This window comes from Neomonachus schauinslandi, chromosome 6 (assembly GCF_002201575.2).
Source record: "Neomonachus schauinslandi chromosome 6, ASM220157v2, whole genome shotgun sequence".
Classification (NCBI taxonomy): domain Eukaryota; kingdom Metazoa; phylum Chordata; class Mammalia; order Carnivora; family Phocidae; genus Neomonachus; species Neomonachus schauinslandi.
In genome coordinates, this window is record NC_058408.1 from 114349377 (window position 1) to 114373270 (window position 23894).

At 40.1% G+C, this 23894-nt stretch overlaps 1 protein-coding gene across 1 annotated transcript in view; it reads left to right on the plus strand.

Moving 5' to 3' along the window:
* Positions 1-23894, plus strand: part of WDFY4 (WDFY family member 4) — a 277946-nt gene that overhangs the window by 136621 nt on the left and 117431 nt on the right. Inside the window, 1 exon segment of the mRNA XM_021699514.2 lies at positions 20226-20303. Coding sequence (XP_021555189.2) covers positions 20226-20303 — 78 coding nt within the window.

Sequence of the window (23894 nt, forward strand, 5' to 3'; positions counted from 1 at the left end):
AACCATCCAGCATCTGGGGGATGTGGACTCCCAAAACAAAGCCAGCTAGTGCCAAGGCTTGACGGTGGGAGTGAGTTTGTATATTGGAGAACAGAGAGAGAGAGAGAAGTCCGTATATCAATGGAGCGTGGAGCTCAAATGGGAGAGTGGTCCAGGAGGAGGGTGCGGTGCAGGAACCAGTTGTCATGTGCCCTTCCAGCTTCTCTGGAGGATCAGAAAATATGTCGGCGTCTATGACTCCATCTGCATCTACATTTCCATGTCTCTCTCATCTTTAAGCACACATTTCTTTTCCAGACATTCCCTCTTTCAACGTTCTATGCACATTCATTGATTTCCTCTTATATCCCAGGCCCTTGGCTTAAGGCCAGTGGATACAGTCCCTGACCTGGGAGTCCGGCCTTCTAGGAGGATGAAAAAATTACATTGTAACAAGGGGTTAAGGCTCAGGAGGTGCCCAGAGGAGAGGGGGCCTCACTTGGGCTTTTTGGAGGAGTTTGAACTAGAGGAGGAGGAGGAGGAGGAGGAGGGAGAGGAGGAAGGATGTGAGGGAAGATTGGTAGGGAGGAAGGGGCCCCTCCAGGTGCAGAGGGACAGTTGTGACCATCTGCCTTGTGGCTCAGCTGCTAGTCTGGCTTTAGTGAAATATCATATCCAGTTTATCTTAATTTCATGTATTTATTTATATCCTGATTCACTCCTCAGAGGATTTATGGTACCTTTAGATGAGGATGCATGTAATAAAATAAAGAAATGAGATCAGGAAAAATAATAATAGAAGAAGAAAGCCAATTCCTGGGGAATGAAGATCATAAACATGCAGTCTATAAAGAGTTACAGTCAAGCATCCACGCTGTACTCTAGCTTTCTGGCTGCCTTTGTGGGGAAGGAGGCGACATAGTTCGTACATTTATTCCCCACCCATCAGTTACGCTTCTGCCAAGAGGTGGAAGTGCCTGAGCACAGGGACAGAGGGAGAACAAAGCAGGTAGCCCCGCCCAGCACCTCCTTGCCACCTCCACTGTGAGTTTTTTAAAGATCCGATCTGACCCTGTCTTGTCCCTGATCAAAAACCAGCATGTCCAGGAGGGGACCCAGACCCACAGCCACACTGCAGGAAGCCTGACCTCACTGCTTTTCTCAGCCCACCCCTCACCCCCGTCCCGCACCGTCTGCAAGTCAGACCCACTTCTGTATTTTGTTATAACGCACCCTGTCTTCTCCCATCTGTACTGTTGGGCAAATGTGGGCCTGTCTGCCTGGAAGAGCCACCCCCCTTCATAGGACCAACTGCTTAACCTGGACTTTAAACACCATGCCCCTTCTGAAAGCCTGCCAAGCCCTCTCCAGCCTGGCTGGGGCCCTGCATAGCCACAGCTCTATTTGTCCTCACAATGGCTGCAGGTGTGAGGACCCAGCCTGAGGGACAAGGAAGGGTTGGTGTTGATTATGTTACCTGTGAGCCGCATACAGCCCCACCGTGGGTGCCTACTGGCTAGTCCTGGTATGACCCCTGAGAGAGCTGAGGTGAACAGGTGTGTGCAGCATCAAGGAGGACAGGGATAAGGTCAGGGCTGCCTTCAGGTAAGTCCTGCTGTGGGCCCCCATTGCAACCAGGGCCCCCCTGAGGGCTCAGGCCAGGGGTTTTGCTCTGGAGGTGAGCAGTGACAGGGTAGTCCTGGCCAAAATGGCCTTGGCTCTCTTCTTAAAGGCTAAAGAAGGAAGCCTCCCTATAAACTGCAGCTGCCATTTGTTTTCTCTCTCTCTGAAATGTTAGTTGCTGTGTGCAGGCTGCTTCCATGCTAGGCATCATCTGGAGAGAAAGAAGCCATATGAGTTTACCAGGGCCGCCATAACCCAGCAGTGCAGACTGGGGGCTTCACCAGCAGACATCTCTTTTCTCACACTTCCCATCCATCTGAGCTTTGTGGTGACCCTGACACCCAAGAAGGCGGTGAAGAGGAGGGAGGGTGGCTTCCTTGAGAAGGCCTGGTACCTACGATTCCAGAGCTTTTGTCCTTTGCTACACTGGAGTGTTTTGTTTGTTTGTTTTTAAGTAGTCATGCTCCTTGTACTCATGACGATTGAATTTAATAAAAGCATCACAGTTCAAAAAAGACAAATTAGAAACCACCGTTCATCTTAGAAATTAATATGTGAGTGAATTTAACGAGAGATGAATTGAGCTGTGGTGATCTGGTCCCTCCTCAGCCACTCTGAGCACCAGTTGTTTGTCATTATTGCTGGAAATATGATTATTACCCTAGTATTGCTTGACCTTTATTAAGAATCCAGGGGCTATGTCTCCATAGCAGAGAAAAGTGCAATTATCTGGGCACTTGGAGGAAAGAGCATTTCCTGGCCCTAGTCGTCCGAGTAGATATCCTGTAAAGACCCCTTGACCATGGCCGTGCCTTGTTCACTGGGCATACACCCCCTCTTCCTATCAGTCTGCTAACATTTGATGGGTGCACATGTAGATATTATACGTGGCTTACCACAAACAGGGAAAGCATTTAATTGCTTTTGTCAGGGAACCCAAACCGGGTCTCCACCAAGGACTTACATTTAACGATAGATGTGTCAGCCTTATACAGAGAAGGCATAACAGAAAAACTTTATTGAATGTTTCACAACCAGGAAAATACTGAATTTCAGATGGGTTTAAAGTGCAAGGGGCATGAGGACCAGACCCGCAAGTGTTGCCACTGACCCTGAGGGTCGCCTAAATCCTGACCCCACAGAGTGTCCCACTCCTGGCAGGGAATTACCAGCTGCAGAGAATTTGGCCGGCAGAGTGACAAGGGTCTATGAGTTGCATTTCAGTCTCTCAAACTTTGATTGTTGCCTCTCTTTTCCTGGCCCTTGGGGACAGAGATGGACAGTGTCCCTGAGGAGATTATTCTAATCGGGGGAAGGGGCTGGTGGGAAACGAGCCACTGTAATTCAAAATTCTGCTTTCAGAGGGTTCCGCTCTGCCATGGGAGCCCTGAGGAGGCGTTCCAGGAAAGAGCAGAGTGTTCATGATGGTTTCATGTTAACTACAGAGTGTGCACACAGACCCAGTTTCTTCTGTTGCTCACTGCCACCCGGTGACATTACACTGTTAATCAAATCTCTCATCCTCTCAGCCCCCACCAATGGAGGAGAGGGGACCGGTGAATGACAGTGAGAGTGACCAATGAGAACATGAGATCCGGGGGCTGGGGGGGGGGGGAGTCTCTTCCACATCTGGTTTCATTCCTGCCTTGGTGAATGGTAGTTCACCTGAGTTTGATTTGAACCTGTCTCTTTTTCCTTTGGCCAGAGACAGTCAGATGTTAAAGGAATCCAGATTGGACATTAAAATCAAACAGCATGGTTATTGCTTTTTCTTTGTGGAATTAATAGTGAATACTTAGAAACTTCAAAAAATTGTAAAGAAGTCTGATTACAGTGGAATCTTGTTATATAGGGTTAAGTTTAAAAATAAGTTCATGAAATGAAAATCAAGTTGTCAATGATACTCTTAAAATTCCCTTATATTATTTATCAAGAACAATACCATTTATGACTTCGTGAATTCGGTACCATCCTTCTACGTATCCACCAGGCAGCTTTTCCACCACTTTGGGGATTAATTACTATTTCTTTGTTAAGTGTCTGATGAAGTGGTTGGCTCATGCAATTAGGAGGAGCAAGTTTTACCAAAAATTATTTGTCTTTAAACATGAGAATTACACTTAGTAAAATGAGCTGTTTACACCCAAGGGAAATGTGGGACTATGTCCTACTGGGAGAACAGTGACTCATATCTTCCATCTCAGTTTCATGATGGGGTTTAGGTGGAAAGGTTGTGAGAATTTCATTGTATTTTCTAATACACTTTTTACTTAGGAATACCTTTCATATACTTTTCATGTTCATATTCAGTACTGTTATATACTCCTCACCCAGTTTCCCCTGTTGTTAACATCTTATATTACCATGGTGCCTTTGTCAGAGTGAAGAAACTGACATTCGTCCCTTGCTAGTAACTAAACTCCAGACCTTATTTTGCTTTCACTAGTTTTCCCACAAATCCAGGATCCAGTCTGGAGCACCACATTACATTGAGTTACCATGTCTCCTTAGGCTCCTCTGATGTGTGACAGTTTCTCAGACTTTTCCTTGTTTTTCATGACCTTGACAGTTTTGAGGAGTACTGGTCAGATACTTTGTAGAATGTGCCTCAATTTTGGTCTGTTTAATATTTTCTCATAATTAGCTTGGGGTTGTGGAGCTTTGGAAGGAAGATCACAGAGAAGAAGTGTGCTTCTCGTCACATTGTGTCCGGTCAGAGGCGCGTGACACCCATGTAACATCATCACATGGTCATGGTGGTGTCTGCCAGATTGCTCCGCTGCAGAGTTCCTATTGTTCCCCTCCCATACTGGATTCTTTGGAAGGAAGTCCTTAAGTCCAGCCCACCCTTGAGGGTGGCCTTCTGGCGAGGGAAACATCTACATATATTATTTGAAATTCTTCTGTCCCATTATTTATTTATTCAATCTTTTATTTGTATCAAGAGGGACTCACCCATATTTATTTTATAATTTGGGCTATAATCCATTAAGCCTGTTATTTATCTTGTGCTCAAATTGCTTCAGCTTTTTGCTGAGAGTATTTATTTGATCTCATACTTGCTTTCACTGTAGCCCTCTTGATATTTTTTCACTGATCACAGAAATGAAGCCATATGAATTTTATGTGTTTTAATGCATCCCACTGTAATCATTCTAACATTTTTGGAGTGTGTATTACTCAGGATAAATTATGTTATGTTGCAGTAACAAACACCCCCAAATCTAATTGTCCTAAAATAGCAAAGGCATGTTTCTCACTTGCACTGCAAGTACTGTGTGAGTTGGCCAGAAGTCTACTATGCCTTGTCCTCACTCAGAGACACTGGCTCATGGAGCAGCCATCATCTAGAACATTGAGTGTTGCTGTGGCAATTAAAAAAGAACTTAGCAAATTGCTCGTGAGCCCTTCAAGCTTCTGCACACTTCTCCCCAGCATCACATAGCTCAAAGGTAGCAGGAAGGGTAACCATGCCGTGTACCTACAAGAGGAGAGAACTGGAAATATTTGGCAAACAGCACTATTGGACTAGCATACTGTATTTTCTTTTAGGTTTTCTTTTCTGTGCAAATTCATAGATTTAATTGTTGTTGTTATTGTTAGCATATGATTTTCTAACCTCCTTTTGAAAATGTGAATATATCAAAAACTTGGTTCCATATCATTAAATCTTTTTTGACACCAGGGCTGCAGTAAGACATCTGGCCAGAGTGGCAAAAGGAAGCTGAAATCCAGCCTTTGTTCCACTATTCAAGTCATCCATCCAGGCCTAGAACAGTGTCTGCCCAAAGGGGACACAAAGGTGTGATGTGAGCTAGTGGTGGTCCTTTGAGAGAGCATGATTTATGGTGACTGCTTAATACTCTGTCATTGAGGATAAGCCATTCTTCCATGTGTTGATATTTATGTTGTGTCATTTTGTGCTACTATAAATAGGATGGTGGAAAATCTTGTCAGTGAATATTCGTGTATGTATCTTATAGTTTGCAAGAAATTACTAGCAATGAAAATGGCGAGGATTCAAAAGAGATGTGCAGCATATCAGCCCTCAGTAGATACAGCCCAGGTGAAGAGTTTAGTCCCAGACCCAGCATGTGTGGTGCTCAGCTGGAGAGCCCAGGACCTCTAACTGTAATCTTGGTCCCAAGTTCCTGAGCAGGGTCTGAGGGGCTGCCTTCAGATGTTGGTCTTCCTTGTGTTTGCGAGGCCACACAGCTGTGATTACAGGGCTAATGATGCTTCAAACAGACAAGTGTAACGACCGTCATCAGTGGACAGTGGGTACTTCCTGTGACGCACTGTGGCCAAGAGGATCACCAGCAGCTGGCCAGCCCCAGGGGTGCCCTGGCAAAGGCAGACCCCACCAAGCTGAGGTCAGCTCACTTACAGGTGACCCTCCAATAGGATGTGCCCCATGCCCCATTCCAAGATCTGGTCTGGATCCTGTAGCCAAACCCTTCCCTAAGGAGGCACAGGGAGAGCAGGGCATAGGCTCTAAACCAGATCTACATCCCTCTCAAATCTCCAAACGGCCTTCTGAGGCCCTTTGTTCTACTTCAGAGGTTCTCAAACTCTTTAACACACAGGCAGTTGCTAAGCAAAAGCTATTTAGTTCCAATAAGCGATGCAGAGCTCTGCTCTGAATTTGTCCCTGATCAACGTACCACATCCACGGCTGCCCAGGCAGATGGGCCTCTGCCCTTGAACCGACCCAAATCGCCCACCTCCTGTCTCCACATCCTGAGCATGACAACTTTCCAGAGCATGAAATGTCTCACAGGCCAACAAGAAAGTAACGTTTGCCTAGCACTGTGGAGACACAACAGGAGTGGAAATGCAAGTCAGGGAGACACATGATGGCAGCATCCAGGAAGTCATCTTCCAGGGCTGTGCTTCCTTGGAGTGTTTTGTTGGCGTCTCTTACCCTTTTACTCTTCTGTAAAATGGGAACAATCACAATACAGATTTGTCAGAAGACTAAACATTAAATGTGATAATGCATGTGGAAACTTCTTTGTCAGGTGTAAAGTGTTAGGTCCTTCTTTTCACCTCTGAGCATGAGGAGCCTCTTCCTTCCCAACTGTTCAGATGGACCTCTGTTGGGCTGCCAGTCCTATCCTCTCTTGCTTGTCTGTAGTACCTGCACCATCAGGGACCTTTTCCTCTGCTTTTCAACCTTCTCCCACCTGCTGCCAAGCTCCCTGCAGCTGGGTAATACATTTGAGTCATGTTCTTCTCCCTTTTATCGTGTGACTCTGCTCCACCTCTGTTTCTCTTCTTCCTGAGTCAAGTTTCTTGAATGAGTTGCTTTATACTCCTTATAGTCCACTGTCTTATCTCCACATTTCTAGCTGACTCGTTGCTGTCTCATCATTCCTCTGAAATAACTCACAGAAGTTACCAATGACCAATTTCTGCAGACACATCCCATGGACATCTTCAGGCCTCATCTTACAGGACTTCTCTGGTGCATTCACTGTGGTTACATGGCCCTTGGCTTCCATGACATCTCTTTCTGATTTTCCTTAAACCTCTCTAACCTTTCTCCTCCTGGCCTGAACTTCACTAAGTGTTTTCTAGGTCCTGTACCTTGTCTCATAGGTTTCCTCTCTGTACTTACTCTCCGTGAGGGAGTTTATCATCTCTCAGGGTTTGCCTAACATCTGGTTGCTCATGACTCACAAATATATCAACCTTGGACGTCTCACCTGAGCTTTATTCTAGGGAGGTGCAGCTGTACCTCCAGCACTTGAAATTCAGCAACTCCTCACATCTGTAAATTTACACTTGCTCTTTCTCTTGTTCTTGTGATCGCTCTTAATTTTGATTAGTTTAGTTTATCTAATTTAATTCATTAGGCAAACTGGAAATATTGGAGAAATTCTTACCATCTCATACAGTCACCAGTTCCTACCGATTTTATGTTTCATATAGTTCTTGAATTTGACTTTTCCACTTCACTCATTCCACCATGTGACGCCCCACTGTCATGGTAGTGTCCTAAGAGGGCTCCCTACTTCCAGTCTTGCCTGCATTAAATTCATTTTTCAAATTGCTGTAAGAGTGAGTTATCAGAAATGCTAATGGACCACATCAGACTTCTATTTAAAACCCTCCTTTAAGATACAGCTAAAGCAACATCTCAACCACAGAGCCTTCTCTGAACATGATTCAGGACAAGGTCCCCTCTTCTGTGTGCTTATTAGGTCCTGTGTTACCATGTCCTGTGCAGAGCGCTGGCTCAACATTGGTCATGGCAGCTCATAACCATCCATCTCTTCCACTAGACTCCATAAAACCGGATATGAGGTTCATCTTTGTACTCCAGTACCTGGAAAATAGTAGGTGAACAATGAATATTTTCTGAACTTAACGATAGAGAGCAAATTTGAAATTAGAAATGAAGTATCTGAGCAAGGATGTAAACAACCCTGGGCTATAGCTATTGTAGATGGGATATTTATTTGAAGAGGAAAGATGATTTATAACTTAACTCGTACAGCATTTTATCTAATTGTGAAGTTTGAAGAGACCATCTAGGTCAACTGTTTGCAACTGATCTTATCCATGACCTACACACAAATAGTCTCTTTGGGTGACCCTTTTCAGTTTACAAAGTACTGTCAGCCTACAGTCTCATCCTCTCTTTATAACATCTCTTCAGAATAGTCAAAGGAGGTACTGTGAACCTCATCTTATAGATGGTAAATCAGATTGCAAAACCTTTAAGTGGGTTTGCCCATGTACTGTGGCTAGTAAGGGTCAAGAACCAAAGTCCCTGGACTTCTACTCTTTCTACCTCCCATTCTCTCATTTAGCAACACTGAGCAACATGGAAATCTGGATATCTCTTCATATGCCTTGCTGAAGTCTGCCTGCCTGAAACTCCCTCGCTGGTCCCACTTAATTCTCTGGGGCCATCCACACAAGGCCCGTCCCTTTTTGGCAAGATGGCACATGTGCTATTTGACTGGAGCTGCTTTGTGTCCAAGTGTTCCCCAAGAGTTCTCTTCTCCTGCTGCATGTCTCCAGGGCATCATATTAGAAAGAAGTCTGGGCTTTTGCCTTAGATGTAAAATTAGTCAAATTTGTCAGCATTTTATTTCACTTGCGATGCTCATAAGGATTGCTTTACTTATAAATGTGTATAAACATGTGTAAACAGCAATATTAAAGAAAATTTTGCAAAAAAAAAGGAAATAAAAGAAAACAGAGGAATCATCCTATTCCCTCTACTCCAAAACTGTAACTGGGGTTTTAAAATTGTACTGTTTTCATATTTTTGAGTCTTTGCTGATAAACATTTTTTTATCTTATCAAAATACAATATACATAGAAAAAAGTGTTCAAATCACAAATACACAGATTTAAGAATTTTAACAGAGTGAACATGTGACCAGTACCCAGATAAAAAAAATGCAGCAGTAATGACAACCCAGAAGCACTGCCAAACCATGTCTCATCCTAATCACTAGTCCTCTCTTTCCACAAAGTAGGGACTATTCTGGCATCTAATATCATACATTAGTTTTTCACATTGTTACTTTTTTGTAAATGAAATAACACAGTATATATGCTTTTCTCTGGCTTATTTCACTCCAAACTATGTTTGTGCAATTTATCTGTGTCATTGCATGAAGTAGTAATTCATTCATTTTCATAGTGTTAGCACAATAATTCTCAAAACCTATTTACCCTCTTAAAAATGATTGAGGACTCCAAAAAGCTTTTGATTATGTCGACTGTATCTATTGATAGTTATCACATTAGAAATTAAAATGAAATTTAAAAAGTAGTGCCTTTATTAATTCATTTAAAAACAACAGTAATAAACCCATTATATTTAAACATAAATAACACTTTTAATGAATACCTTTATTTTTCAAAACAAAAAATTTTTAAAAGAATAGTATTGTTTTATATTTTTGCAAGTCTCTTTAATAACTATTTGGCTTAGTAACAAGACAGCTGGATTCTTGTATCTGCTTCTTTACTCAATCAGTTGTACTATTTTTTTTTTTTTGGTTGAAATATATGAAGAAAATCTAGCCCCCTGAAGATACATAGTTAGAAAAGAAAGGAGCATTTTAATAGCCTTTTCAGAAAATTATAGACATTCTTTGATACTATACCAAAACTCAACAAGTAGTAGTTTCTTAAGGGTTAGTTGAAACATTTATCAGTGAAATTTTTGGCCTCTATTACATTAAAATGTATTGATCTATTTTGAACTTTGAATGGGTACTTTAACTCATACATGATTTTGTAACATGCATCCTAGCAGGCTTTGGGAATATTGGCTCCCTGAGTTACGTAGATCTCCCTAATGTTGACATGCTTTCTTGTGCAACATGATAAAAATCATGTCACCATCAATCTTACAAGAAAAACTTTTAGCTACTGGGAAACTGTTAAGCTCAAAGAGGCAGATACATGTTTTCTGACATTCTAATATTTAAAATTTGAAAGCTAAATTTTATCTTTGGCAGCAAATAATGTCAGATTGCTTTATTCGAGATGACAGGTTTACTTTGTTTATTTTCAAGAAAATACCTGCCAAACATTCAAGTCTTAATAACTGCAATTTTGTCTTTCAGTTATTCTTTCAAATAAAAATGAGGTTCTGTGACAAAAGCAGCTAGTTTAGCTTATAACTCTAACAATTGCATAGTGCTTTTTCTTGAAACAACCATCATGTTTTTTGGTATTCAGAAGAAGTGCTTTATGCATACTTCCATTTTATCACACAGACTATTAGACTGTATTAAAAAGTTAGATTTAATAAAATTAATAATTTCTACTGTTTTATCAATGACATTCTTATGTGAGGATTTTTTCCTGCCATGAGTTCTAGTGGTGAGGAATACACACAGTGATTATTCTACAGTTGTTGCCAACCCCTTGGTTTAGATTATGACACTAGTTTTACTCACCTTTGCTTTTGGGTGATCAATGCAAAAGTCAACACAGTGAAAAAAAAAGGCAAAGATGTCCCAGTGTTTTGAAAGTAGCTTTTACTTCACAGAGTCCCTGAAAGGGTTTCAGGGACCTCCAGGATTTATGGACCACTTTAAGAACCATTACTGTAGGGGCGCCTGGGTGGCTCAGTTGGTTAAGCGACTGCCTTCGGCTCAGGTCATGATCCTGGAGTCCCGGATCGAGTCCCGCATCGGGCTCCCTGCTCGGCGAGGAGCCTGCTTCTCTCTCTGACCCTCCCCCCTCTCATGTACTCTCTCTCATTCTCGCTCTCTCAAATAAATAAATAAAATCTTTAAAAAAAAAAAAAAAAACCATTACTGTAAGATATTCAATATATAAATATATCATAATTGATGTATCCAATCTATTACTGAGAGACATTTGCATCGTTCCCAGACCATTCAAATACTGAATAGTACTGATTAGTACTGAATAGGGACTATTTCAAACACTGCTGTTATGAACATTGTTTTAAATGCCTTTAGGAATACATATGTATGAATCTCTGTTGGGTATATATCCAGGAATGAAATTTCTAACTCCTTGAGTATGCATATATTCACTTTTTAAGATGCTACCAAACAATGTTCTAAAATGATTGTACCAATATAACAGTGTAAGAGAGTTCATTTGCTCCATATCATAATCAAAATATGATATTATTAGCCTATTTGAATTTTGAGTATTCTCATTGTGGTTTTAATTTATGTTCCCCAGATGACAAATGATTTGACCACATTCTCATATGTCTATTGGCCAGTAGGACATCTTTTATTTATTTTATTTTTTTTAAGATTTATTTTATTTATTTATCAGAGAGAAAGAGAGAGAGTGCAAGCTGGGGGAGCAGCAGGCATAGGGAGAAGCAGGCTCCCCGCTGAGCAGGGAGCCCAATGCAGGACTCAGTCCCAGGACCCTGGCATCATGACCTGAGCCAGAAGCAGAAGCTTAACCGACTGAGCCACCTAGGCGTCCCTAGGACATCTTTTAAAATTAAATGCCCGTTCAATTTTTTCTTTTTAAAAATTTCTATTGAGTATTTCTGGGGTTTCTTCCTTATTGATTTATAGCAGCTTTTTATATATTCTGGACATGAGTATTTTTTTTTTAGAATGGTAAAGACAAAGCCCTCAATGACTTTTTTAAATGAAACTTTTTATCCTGAGAATTGTAGATTTATATGCAGTTATAAGAGATAATCCAGGGGTGCCTGGGTGGCTCAAACTGTATTACCACAATTTTGATTTTGGCTTGATTTTGGCTCAGGTCATGATCTCAGGGTTTTGAGATCAAGCCCAGTGTCAGGATTCTCATTGAGCTTGGAGCCTGCTTAAGATTCTCTCTCTTCCTCTCCTTCTGTCCCTCCCTGGCTTGTGCATGCTCTCTCTCTCTCTCAAGAGGAAAGAAAAAAAGAGGAAGGAAGGAAGGAAGGAAGGAAGGAAGGAAGGAAGGAAGGAAGAAAGAAAAAGAAAAGAAAAGAGATACCATATACCATTTACCCAGCTCCCCCAATGGTATCATCTTGCAAAACTGCAGTAAATACCACAACCAGGAACATTTCAAACACCACAGGAATCCTTCATGTTGCCCTGTGATGGCCATTCCCACTACCTTTCCCCCTATTTTCATAACCTTTTATAACCATTAACATGTTTTCCATTTCTATAGTTGTATCATTTCAAAATATTATTTAAATAGGACCATACAGTCTCTGACCTTTTGGGATTGTCTTTTCACACTCAGCATAATTCTTTGCAGATTCATCCAGGTCGTTGTTGCATGTATCAACAACCAACAATTCATCCTTTTCATTGTTAAGTGTTCCATGGTATGGATGCATCACAATATGTTTAACCACTTGCCTGTTGAAGGACATCTGGGTTGTTTCCAGTTTTTGTCTATTATGAATAAAGCTGCTATAAACATTTATGTATGGGTTTTCAGTTTTCGTGTGAGTATAAGTTTTGATTTCATTGGGATAAATCCCCAGGGGCACAACTGCTGGGTCATATGGTAGTGGCAAAGATTTTTAAAAACACTACTGACCTGTTTTCCAGAGTGGCTGTATTGTACATTCTTACCAACAGTACATGAAGGTTCTAAATTCTCTGCATCCTCACAAGCATTTGGTGTTATTACCTTTTAATTTTAGCAGTTTGGATAGGTATATACTGATATCTCAGTGTGGTTGTTTGTTTTTTTTTCTTAATTTAAATTCAATTAATTAACATATAGTATATATTATTAGTTTCAGAGGTAGAGTTCAGTGATTCATCAGACTGTATATAACACCCAGTGCTCATTACATCACGTGCCCTCTTTAATGCCCATCAACCTGTTACTCCATCCTCCCACCCCCCTCTCTCACTGTGGCTTTAATTTTCATTTTCCTAATGGATAATGATGTAGAACATATTTTCATGTGCCTAGTTGCCATCTGTATATTCTCTAGTGAAATGTCTATTCATGTCTCTGCACATATTATAATGGATTTTTGGATATGGCGTGATATAGGGGTCCACTTTCATTCTTCTGCATGTAGATATCCAGTTTTAACAACACCATTTATTGACACACAAGATACACCACATCCCCATTGTGTATTTTTGGCACTCTTGTTGGAGAGCAATTGACTATAGATGCATGGATTTATTTCTGGGTCTCTATTCTGTTCTATTGGTTTATGTGTCTGTTTATGTCAATACTATACTGTTTTATTAATATAGTTTTTTAATATATTTTGAAGTCAGAAAATGTGGTGCCTCTGGTTTTGTTCTTCATATTCAATATTGCTTTGACTATTCAGGGTCTTTGTGATTCCATATGAGCTTGAGGATGGCTTTTTCTATTTCTGTAAAGAATGCCATTAGGATTTTGATAGAGATTAATTGAGTCATAAATCACTTTAGGTAATATGGACATTTTAACAAAACTAATTCTTTTAATCCATGAATAAGGGATATGTTTTCATTTATCTGTGTCTTCTTTAATTTCCTTCATTAGTGTTTTATAATTTTTAGTGTACAAGTCTTTTAACTCTTTGCTTACATTTATTTTCTTTTACTCTTTTTGTTGTTATTGTGATTGGGATTATTTTTTTAATTTCCTTTTCAGATAGTTTGTTGTTTGCATATAGAACATAACTGAATTTTGTATGTTGTATATGCTACAACTTTACTGAATTCATTTATTAGTTCTTTTTTTTAAAACATATAATGTATTATTTGTTTCAGGGGTACAGGTGTGTGATTCATCAGTCTTATACAATTCACAGAGCTCACCATAGTACATCAGTGTCCATCACCCAGCCACCCCATCCCTCCCACCCCCCTCCCCTCCAGCAACCCTCAGTTTGTTTACTGAGATTAAGAGTCTCTTATGGTTTGTCTCCCTCTCTGGTTTCGTCTTGTTTCATTTTTCCCTCCCTTCCTCTATGATCCTCTGTCTTGTTTCTCAAAATCTTCATATCAGTGAGATCATATGATACTTATCTTTCTCTAATTGACTTATTTCACTTAGCATAATACCCTCTAGTTCCATCCACGTCATTGCAAATGGCAAGATTTCATTTTTTGATGGCTGCATAATATTCCTCTGTGTGTGTGTGTGTGTGTGTGTACCACATTTATTAGTTCTAACATGTTGTTTTGTTTTTGTTTTGTTTTTTTGGTTGAGTCTGTAGGGTTTTCTACATATATGATTATATCATCTGCAGACAGAGATAATTTTACGTCTTCCTTTCTGATTTGGATGCCTTTTATTTCTTTTTCTTAATTAATTATTCTGGTTAGGACTTCCAGTTGAATAGAAGTGGTGAGAGTAGACATCCTTGCTTTCTGCTGGATCTTAGAGGGAAAGCTTTCAGTTTTCCTCATTGATTATGATGTTAGTTGTGGGTTTTTCATATATGGCCTTTATTATGTTGAGGTAAATTCCTCCTATACTTCTTTTGTTGAGAGTTTTTATCATGAGTAAATGTTGAATTTTGTCAGATGCTTTCTCTGTGTCTTTTGAGGTGATTATGTGTGTTTGTGTGTGTGCGTGTTTTTCATTCTGTTAAGATGGTGTATTTCATTGGTTGATTCCCAGATGTTGAATCATCCTTGCGTCCTAGGGAAAAATCCCTCTTGGTCATGGTGTATTATTCTTGTAATATGCTATTGAATTCTGTCTGCTAGTATTTTGTTGAGGATTTTTACATCTATATTCATCAGGAATATTGGCCTATGGTGTTCTTTTTTTCTGATGTCTGCCTGGCTTTGGTATCAAGATGATGCCAGGCTCATAAAATGAGTTTGGAAGTGTTCCCTCTTCTATTTTTCTTTTTTCTTTTTTAATTTAAGAAGGATTGGTAATAATTTTGTGGGGATACATTATGCTTTTGTATATTGCTGATTTCAATTGAAATTTTTTCTCAAAATTTCTCTCCCATCCTCTAACTACTATTTATGCTCAGGCCTGAAATTTTCTTTGTGGGAAGAGTTTTATTTATAGATTTAATTTCTATTATAGATATTGCAAAATTCAGACTTTCTATTTCTTTTTGTGTCAATTTTGGTAAGTTGTATTTTCCTGGAAGTGTGTCTAGTTCATCCAAATTTCAAATGTATTAGCATAAAATTATTCATAATGATTCTTTAAATGTTTGTAGAATCTAGAATGATGTCTCATTTTCTCATTCCTGCTCCTGGTAATTTTTGCCTGTTTCCTTTTTTTTAAATCAGACTTTCTGGGGAGATTTTAAATGTATTTTTCTTGGGTTTAAATTTTTTTTCAAATTTCTTGATATATATTGTTAATTTACATGCTTTTTTTTTTCTAATAATATGATAGATGATCACATATATTCCCACAAAAGAGTTTTAGCTCTATCATACATGCTTCATTATGTCATATTTTCATTTTAATTTAGGCTAAAATATTTTCTTTTTTTTGATTTTTTTTTTTATTTATTTGAGACAGAGAGAACGAGAGAGAGAGAGCACATGAGAAGGGGGAGGGTCAGAGGCAGAAGCAGGCTCCCTGCCGAGCAGGGAGCCCAATGCGGGACTCGATCCCGGGACTCCAGGATCATGACCTGAGCCGAAGGCAGTCGCTTAACCAACTGAGCCACCGAGGCGCCCTAGGCTAAAATATTTTCTAACTTCCATTTTGATTTCTTCTTTGACCCATGGGTTACTTAAAATATTATTGCTTAATTTTTAAATTTTGGGGGATTTAAAAATATATTTGCTTGTGGCTTAACCCCACTATGTTCAGGAGCATTGGGTGTTATACACAAACAATCATGGAACACTACATCAAAAACTAATGATGTACTACTATATGGTGACTAACATAAATAAATAAATAAATAAATAAATAAATAAATATTTTTAAAAGTATATTCTGTGTAATTTCAGTCATTTGAAATTGTTTTACAATTGTTTTATGATCCATCCTGTGGCAGGTTTCAGTAGTGATTCCATTTGTGTATTCTGTATTATTTGATCTTCTGCATTTTTTAAAACAATTGATTAAATCAGGTTTGCTTATTATATTCTTTAAATATTCTATATCTCTATTTTTCTTGTCAACTTACTCTATTAGTTACTGAGAGATGAGTTAACATCTTCCTGTATGGTTGTAGACTTGTTCGTTTCTCCTTTTAGTTCTGTGGTTCTATTTCTGTACATATTTTGAAGCTATGTTATTAGATGTTTCACATTTAGAACTTATACTTTCATAGTGTATTTATCCTTTATTGTTATGAAACATCCATCTTTGTGCCTAGTAACAATTCTTGCTTTAAAGACTACTTCAAGTGACATTTATATAGCTTTACCAGATTTCTTTTGGTTAGTGTTTCTCCAGTTTATTTTTTTTACCATCTTTTCACTTTCAACCCTTTGTGTCCTTATTTTCAAGGAATGTCTCTTGTAAGTAACATTTACTTAGGTTTTACTTTTTGATAGAATGTGACTCTGTTTATCTTTTATTTGGAGCATTTAGTCTATTTACATTTAATGTAATTAATGACAATTTTAGTTTAAGTCCATCTTATTTAAAATTTTTTGTTTTTGTTTTTTGTTTTCTAAAGACTTTATTTATTTATTTGACAGAGACAGAGACAGCGAGAGCAGGAACACAAGCAGGGGGAGTGGGAGAGGGAGAAGCAGGCTTCCCGCTGAGCAGGGAGCCCAATGTGGGACTCCATCCCAGGACCCTGGGATCATGACCTGAGCCAAAGGCAGCCGCTTAGTGACTGAGCCACCCAGGCGCCCTAAAATTTTTTGTTTTTATATCTGTTAATTATTCCTTTTTTTCCCTCTTTCAACATATTATCAACTACTTTAAGTTATTGTCCTTCCCTTCTATTAGCTGAAAGTCACATCTTTTATTTTGTTTTTAGTGGTTACCCTAGAAATTATAGCAGCATGCACATTTGCTCTATTGGAGTCTAATGTAAATTAGACCCTTTTTCCAAATTCTTTTTTTTGGTATCAGCCTTTAGAGATTATTTTTATTTTTTATTTTTTTTATTATTATGTTATGTTAATCACCATACATTACATCATTAGTTTTTGATGTAGTGTTCCATGATTCATTGTTTGCGTATAACACCCCGTGCTCCATGCAGAACGTGCCCTCTTTAATACCCATCACCAGGCTAACCCATCCCCCCACCCCCCTCCACTCTAGAACCCTCAGTTTGTTTCTCAGAGTCCATAGTCTCTCATGGTTCGTCTCCCCCTCCGATTCCCCCCCTTCATTCTTAATTGAAGAAACTTAGAGCACTATTTCATTTACTCTGCCCACCTTCTGTTACTTTTTCATATATTTTAATTCTTCATTTTTCAATTCCCATTTTCAAATCCCATTATTATTCCTATAGTATTTTCCAACAGCCAATATTCATTTAGATATACTAATATACTTACCATTTCCATAGTCTTTCATTCATTCCAAAGATTCAGACTTCAATATGGAATTATTTTTATTCTACCTAAAAAGCTCCTTCAGTGTTTCACTTACACAGTTCTTTTTTTTTTTATTCTTATGTTAATCCCCATACATTACATCATTAGTTTTAGATGAAATGTTCCATGATTCATTGTGCATAACACCCAGTGCTCCATGCAGAATGTGCCCTCCTCAATACCCACCACCAGGCTAACCCATCCTCCCACCCCCCTCCCCTCTAGAACCCTCAGTTTGTTTTTCAGAGTCCATCGTCTCTCATGGTTCATCTACCCCTCCGATTTCCCCCGCTTCATTCTTCCCCTCCCGCTACCTTCTTCTTCTTCTTCTTTTTTTTTTCTTAACATATATTGCATTATTTGTTTCAGAGGTACAGATCTGAGATTCAACAGTCTTGCACAATTCACAGCGCTTACCAGAGCACATACCCTCCCCAGTGTCTATCACCAAGTCACCCCATCCCTCCCCCCCCACCCCCCACTCCAGCAACCCTCAGTTTGTTTCCTGCAATTAAGAATTCCTCATATCAGTCACTTACACAGTTCTACTGGTGACACATTTAGTGTCACCTGAAAATGTTTTAGTTTGTCTTTATTTATTTATTTTTAAAGATTTTACTTATTTATTTGACAGAGAGAGACACAGCGAGAGAGGGAACACAAACAGGGGGAGTGGGAGAGGGAGAAGCAGGCTTCCTGCTGAGCAGGGAGCCCGATGCGGGACTCGATCCCAGGACGCTGGGATCATGACCTGAGCCGAAGGCAGATGCCCAACGACTGAGCCACCCAGGCGCCCCTAGTTTGTCTTTATTTTTGAAAGATATTTTCACTGGGTAGAGACTTTGAGTTTGTCAGGGTTTTTTGTTGTTTTGTTTTTTTTCAGGAATTGAAAATGTTTCATTTTTCAATGCCTCTAATTCTTACTGTCGCTTCTTAAAGATAATATAATGTTTTTTTCTGTCTTTTTGAATATTTTTTGTCTTTTTTTTTTGCAGTTTCATTGTGATGGGTTTATGTGTGATTTTCTTATATATTTCTTATTTCAGGATTATAGAATTTCTCAAATTTGTGGATCAATGCCTTTCATCTATTTGGGAAGATTCTCATAAACTTTTCAGATATTGCTTCTGATCCATTCTTTTATCTCCTCTCCTTTTGAGACACCAGTCCACATATGCTAGATGCTTTGTCTATTATATATGTATCTAACTGTATTTATCTCTTAAATATTTTCCATATTTTTATCTCATCATATTTAGCAAGAATATTTCTTCAAGTTCACTTACCCTCTGTTCAGGTGTATCCACTCTGCTGTTAAACTTCCCTATGGAGTTTCTAATTTCAGTTAGTTCATTTCACAGATTTAGAATTTTTATCTGGTTATTTTTCATAGATTCCATATCTCATGCAAAAGTCTCATATTGCATTTTTTTGGACCATATTATTTGCATTATTTTAAGGTCCATGTGTGATAATTCTAATACCTGGGTACATGTGGGTATTTTTTGTTATCTGTTTTTCTGTTGGCCCTTTTTATGGGCCCTTTTGGTAATTTCTGCTTGACCACTGAACGTTTTGTATGAAAATTCTCCATTTGATCCTTCTCCAGAAAGGAGAAGGCATGTATTTGGAGTGGGGCAGATGTATTCTGGCATGTATTTGGAGTGGGGGCAGATCACCATAATGTACTCAGAAGTTAAGCTCATTGGAAGTTGGGTTTCAGCTTTCTAAGACCTGATCTATTTCCAATTTGCCTTTATTCCTATGGTGCAGCTCTTCAGAAATCCCACTTTAAAACCCATCTCCTGTTGGTTTCTACAAATCACACTGCTTATGAGTCAGCAGCTGCTTAAAGAACATCAGTGCAGAAAGCTGGGCTTACTTGTCTTTACTCTCCTATTTCTGGACTCTTGGTCCCTTATGGTCTACATGTCTTGGTGAGCCTGAATTCCAATTCTTGTCTTCTTAGCCACCTGAAAGGATCAAAAGCTCTGTTAAGCTTCTCTGCTTTTTAGCCATCACTTTCTGCTTGACTTCTCAACCTTTTGTGTTATTTGCAAACTTGCAAATATCTCAGGGGCAAAAAAATCATAGATATCGGTCATTGGACACATCTCAGTGAGTTTTCTTTATCTCCAAGATCTTGACTCCTTAAGTCTTGGCTCTCTTGGTAGCTCTCTGCTATCTTAAAGCAGATTATTGGGGCGCCTGGGTGGCTCAGTCGGTTAAGCGTCTGCCTACGGCTCAGGTCATGATCCCAGGGTCCTGGGATCGAGCCCCGCATCGGGCTCCCTGCTCAGCGGGAAGCCTGCTTCTCCCTCTCCTTCTCCCACTCCCCCTGCTTGTGTTCCGTCTTTTCACTGTGTCTCTCTCTGTCAAATAAAAAAAAAAATCTTTAAAGCAGATTATTTGAATATGACTTTTCTAGTTATCCTTGGGAGGAAGATTGGCCTGTTATAAGCTAGGTCATCATAGCTGGAAGTGGAAGTAACCCATAGACGTGTGTGTGTGTGTGTGTGTGTGTGTGGTATCAACATAGGTGAAGTCTTGATTTATGAGGTTGTGATTGATTTGACCAACAAAACTTGTAACTGTTATTTCCCCTGATAATTGGTCAGAGTAGAGAAGTTCTCATCTAAAATCACAACTGTCATTAAGCTGTGACTTGTTTCCTCTCTTTTCCAGGATTTTGTGTCATGTATTGAGAACTACAGAAGAAGAGGACAGGAACTATATGCATCTTTATACAAAGATCATGTACAGGTAATAAACGAGCTCTTTTCTCTGCACAGAAGACTGGAATCTATCTTGAATCTGAAATAAAGAATCAGAAAGGCCTTCGGTTTAAATTCTAGTTGGCTAAGTCAGTAATTGGTCAGCAGTGATTCAGTTCTTCTTGCATGACCTGTGCAGTGGATTTGGACCCATGCTGTGAGCAGCTGAGGAGACAGGTGGCATGTTTATCCTCTCATCTACTAATTCGTCCACTAGTAAATAGGTGTCAAGAGCCCAGGGTGCCTCAGACCCTGTGCTGTGAGCTAGGGGCACAGTTGTACAGAGAACAGACATGGGCCTCACTCTCTGGTAGCTTCACTGTACCTCTATGGAGGGATATGTATTAAATAACTGCACAAATAAATAGATCATTATTACTCATGATAAGCAAGAGACATGGCAAATATAGGTACAATGAGAGATTATGATGTGGGGAGAATTTAACTTGGGCAGATCAGAGGCCCCCTCCAAGAAAGTGACCATTAAGTTGAGACCTGAAGGAGGAGGAAGATGGGCTGAAGTATTTTGAAGATGTATTTTTGGCTAAGGGAGGACATGTGGGAAGGTCCTGATCAGGAAAGAGCTGGATGTGGCCAGTTAACTGGAAGAAGAAGTGACTGGGTGACCTGAGCTGGGGACAAACAAGGGTGAAGATGAGGCATGACCAGAGAATGCAGGGCTTGCTGCCACCTTAGGGCTTTTGCATTTTCTCTGAAATGCAAGGGGTCACCACTCATCAGGGCAGATTTAAATAGTTAAAACACCTCTCTAGGTGTGATTTCTGGACAGTCAGAATAAAGAGCATTGTCTGTTATGCCAATGAGATCTCTAGTTGAGTCTCAGGTCTGCCTCTTCCCATGCGTGCAGTCTGAACCTCAGGGTCCCCATCTTCAAGACGGGATCATACTGCCTAACTGTGAAGATTAAAGAACAAGTGTAGAGCGCCCAAAAGTAGCTGGAAGGGAATACATGTGTGGTTATGGAATGGCCAAGAAATTCATCTTTAGTCAATGTTGTTGTTAATAAAATGTTGTTTAAAAATGGTTGCTAATAATAGAGCACAACATATAGTATTAAAACCTTACTAAATATATTATTTTCTTTATGATTTCTCTGTTCCAAAGACTATGCTAGGTATAGGAAAAGCAGAGATTATAATGCCACTGCTGTGCCTGAAAGATTCTTAAAACTCAGTAGAGGAACCAAGAGTAGAGAAATAACCACAAGCAAGGTGATGAAGTCAATACTAGGATGTTCTACTCTAAAAAGAAGAGCAGTAGGGTGTAAGGAACCATGGGCTGTGCCTGGAGTGAGGGGCCAAGGAAGGGTGAAACAGTGGTGCCCAAATGTCAGGGAAACAAAATAGGTTCTGATCAACTTAAGCCAAGTTACCTGGTCTAATTCTCTCTATATAAGCTCATTTAGGAGCCCCCACCTGGCTCTGGGACTAGGGATCCATGAGATGTGCAGCCTGGGCCCCAGAAACATGCAGGTTAGCAACACAGCCTCTCTGGCTATTCTGTAAGGAGGGGGGGCAGTTTATCAGACTTGACAGGGGTGGAAGAGGAGTCTGGGGGACTACAGGACATGCTACTGTCAAAGTGATCACGAGGCATTCTCGTTTCTCTGGCAGCACAGGCTGGTCTTAAATAGACTCTCATTTTGGAGAAGGGCCTCATCAGGGGCATCTCCCCCACCCCAACATTGCTGACTGCACTGCACAGTGGGATGGGTGCCCTGCTGGCTTATTTGCATGTTATCTGTGCCCCTCAGACAGACCCTTGCATATCCAGTGTCCCACCATTTGTATTCACTGACTTCTTTCAGGACAAGCAACATGGCTAATAAATTCAATTGTTATTGGGGGAAAAATAAGATGAATTGTTTAAGATTGCATTCTTTGTTTATGGACATCCTTGCCACACTTGTTCCATTTCAAGACAGAGGATGTTGTTTGTTTAAATGTCCAAATCAGCATCCAGTCAAGAGTGTGAGCATCTCTCTTCTTTTTTTTTTTTTTTTGAGATTTTATTTATTTATTTGAGAGAGAATGAGAGACAGAGGGCATGAGAGGGAGGAGGGTCAGAGGGAGAAGCAGACTCCCCGCCGAGCAGGGAGCCCGATGCGGGACTCGATTCTGGGACTCCAGGATCATGACCTGAGCCGAAGGCAGTCGCTTAACCAACTGAGCCACCCAGGCGCCCAGCATCTCTCTTCTTATGGTTGAAAGAGCCTGGGTGATTTGCTTATGGCTAGGAGAGATGTGCTGTGTGGTACTTTGTAAGTTTCTGCTGGAGTTTTTGAGATTGAAAGTTCATGCGGGAAAGAACAGGACCTCAGCAGAGGCTCTGAGCCCAGAAGGAAAGTATACAGCCTTCTAGAACATTCGCCTGGCTCATTTTCAGCAGCGGGACTGAATGGGGTTCAGAGAGTACTTGATAAAGCTGTGTAGAGTTTTACTGTTTAAGGTGTTTTTGAGAAAATCAGCATTTTGAGGCTAATCCATAAGGATACTTTCCAAGTGTTTAAATATTTAAGACAGATTGTTTCAACATTTAAAGGAATACAGAGGTAATCACCTCTGCCAGAGATAATGGGGTCTGGAGAATCCATCCTGCTTTTATAAAGGGCAATACATTTTCCCAGTGCAAGCCCCACTCCACTTCCAAAAAAGCCATGTCCAGACTCTGTAAAGAGATCAGACTTGTGAAACCTGCCATGTTCTTCAAAGACAGCTTCTCCCAAGTGTACTCAATGAGGTCTCCCCAGGAGGGTGGTGCTAGTGAGACTCAGGGATTCTGGCCCCACAGGGCTTTCAGTAATAGGTGGTGTAAGACTTCTCTAACTTGGCATTTTACCCACAACTGAGACTTCTCTGCAGATGGCAGGAGCCCACAGCATGACAAGGTCACATTACCCAATGCCCTGGAAGTAAATCCAAGCATCATTATATCCCATCATTATATTACCAGTAAATCAGGCAGTTCTAATATTCAGTCTCCCCAGTTTCTTGTCACTCCAGAAGTACTGGCAAAAACTGTTTCCTCTCCTCTGGCCCTGCCCAGATTCCCCTTTGCCTTTTCCACATTATATTTGTTCTCTTCCTTATGGCACAGCTGCTCTGGTTCTGCTCTGTTGTATACCCAGACTGTCCTGTTCTTATGGGGAGTCCTTACCATAATGTGCAGAAATGCCTCATTCTTTCTGTGATGTTTTTAAGACATTCCAGGCTTTCCTGGTTAAAGCTCTTTGCAAGAAGTCTTCCATCCCAGAAGTAACCTTTCTTTTAGTATGTGAGAGTATCTGTCGCACTCTTGAGTTCTCTAGGGGCCAACAGGCTGTTGCCATTTCTTGCTCAGTTTCTGTATATCCATCAAGTGTTTGTCACAGCTCTTTCTTTTTTTTTTTTTAATTTAAATTCAGTTAGCCAACATATAGTTCATTAGTTTCAGATGTAGAGTTCAGTAATTCATCAGTTGCTTATAACACCCAGTGTCATTACATCATGTGCCCTCCTTAATGCCCATCACCCAGTTACCCCATCCCATCACCCACCTCCCCTCCAGCAACCCTTAGTTT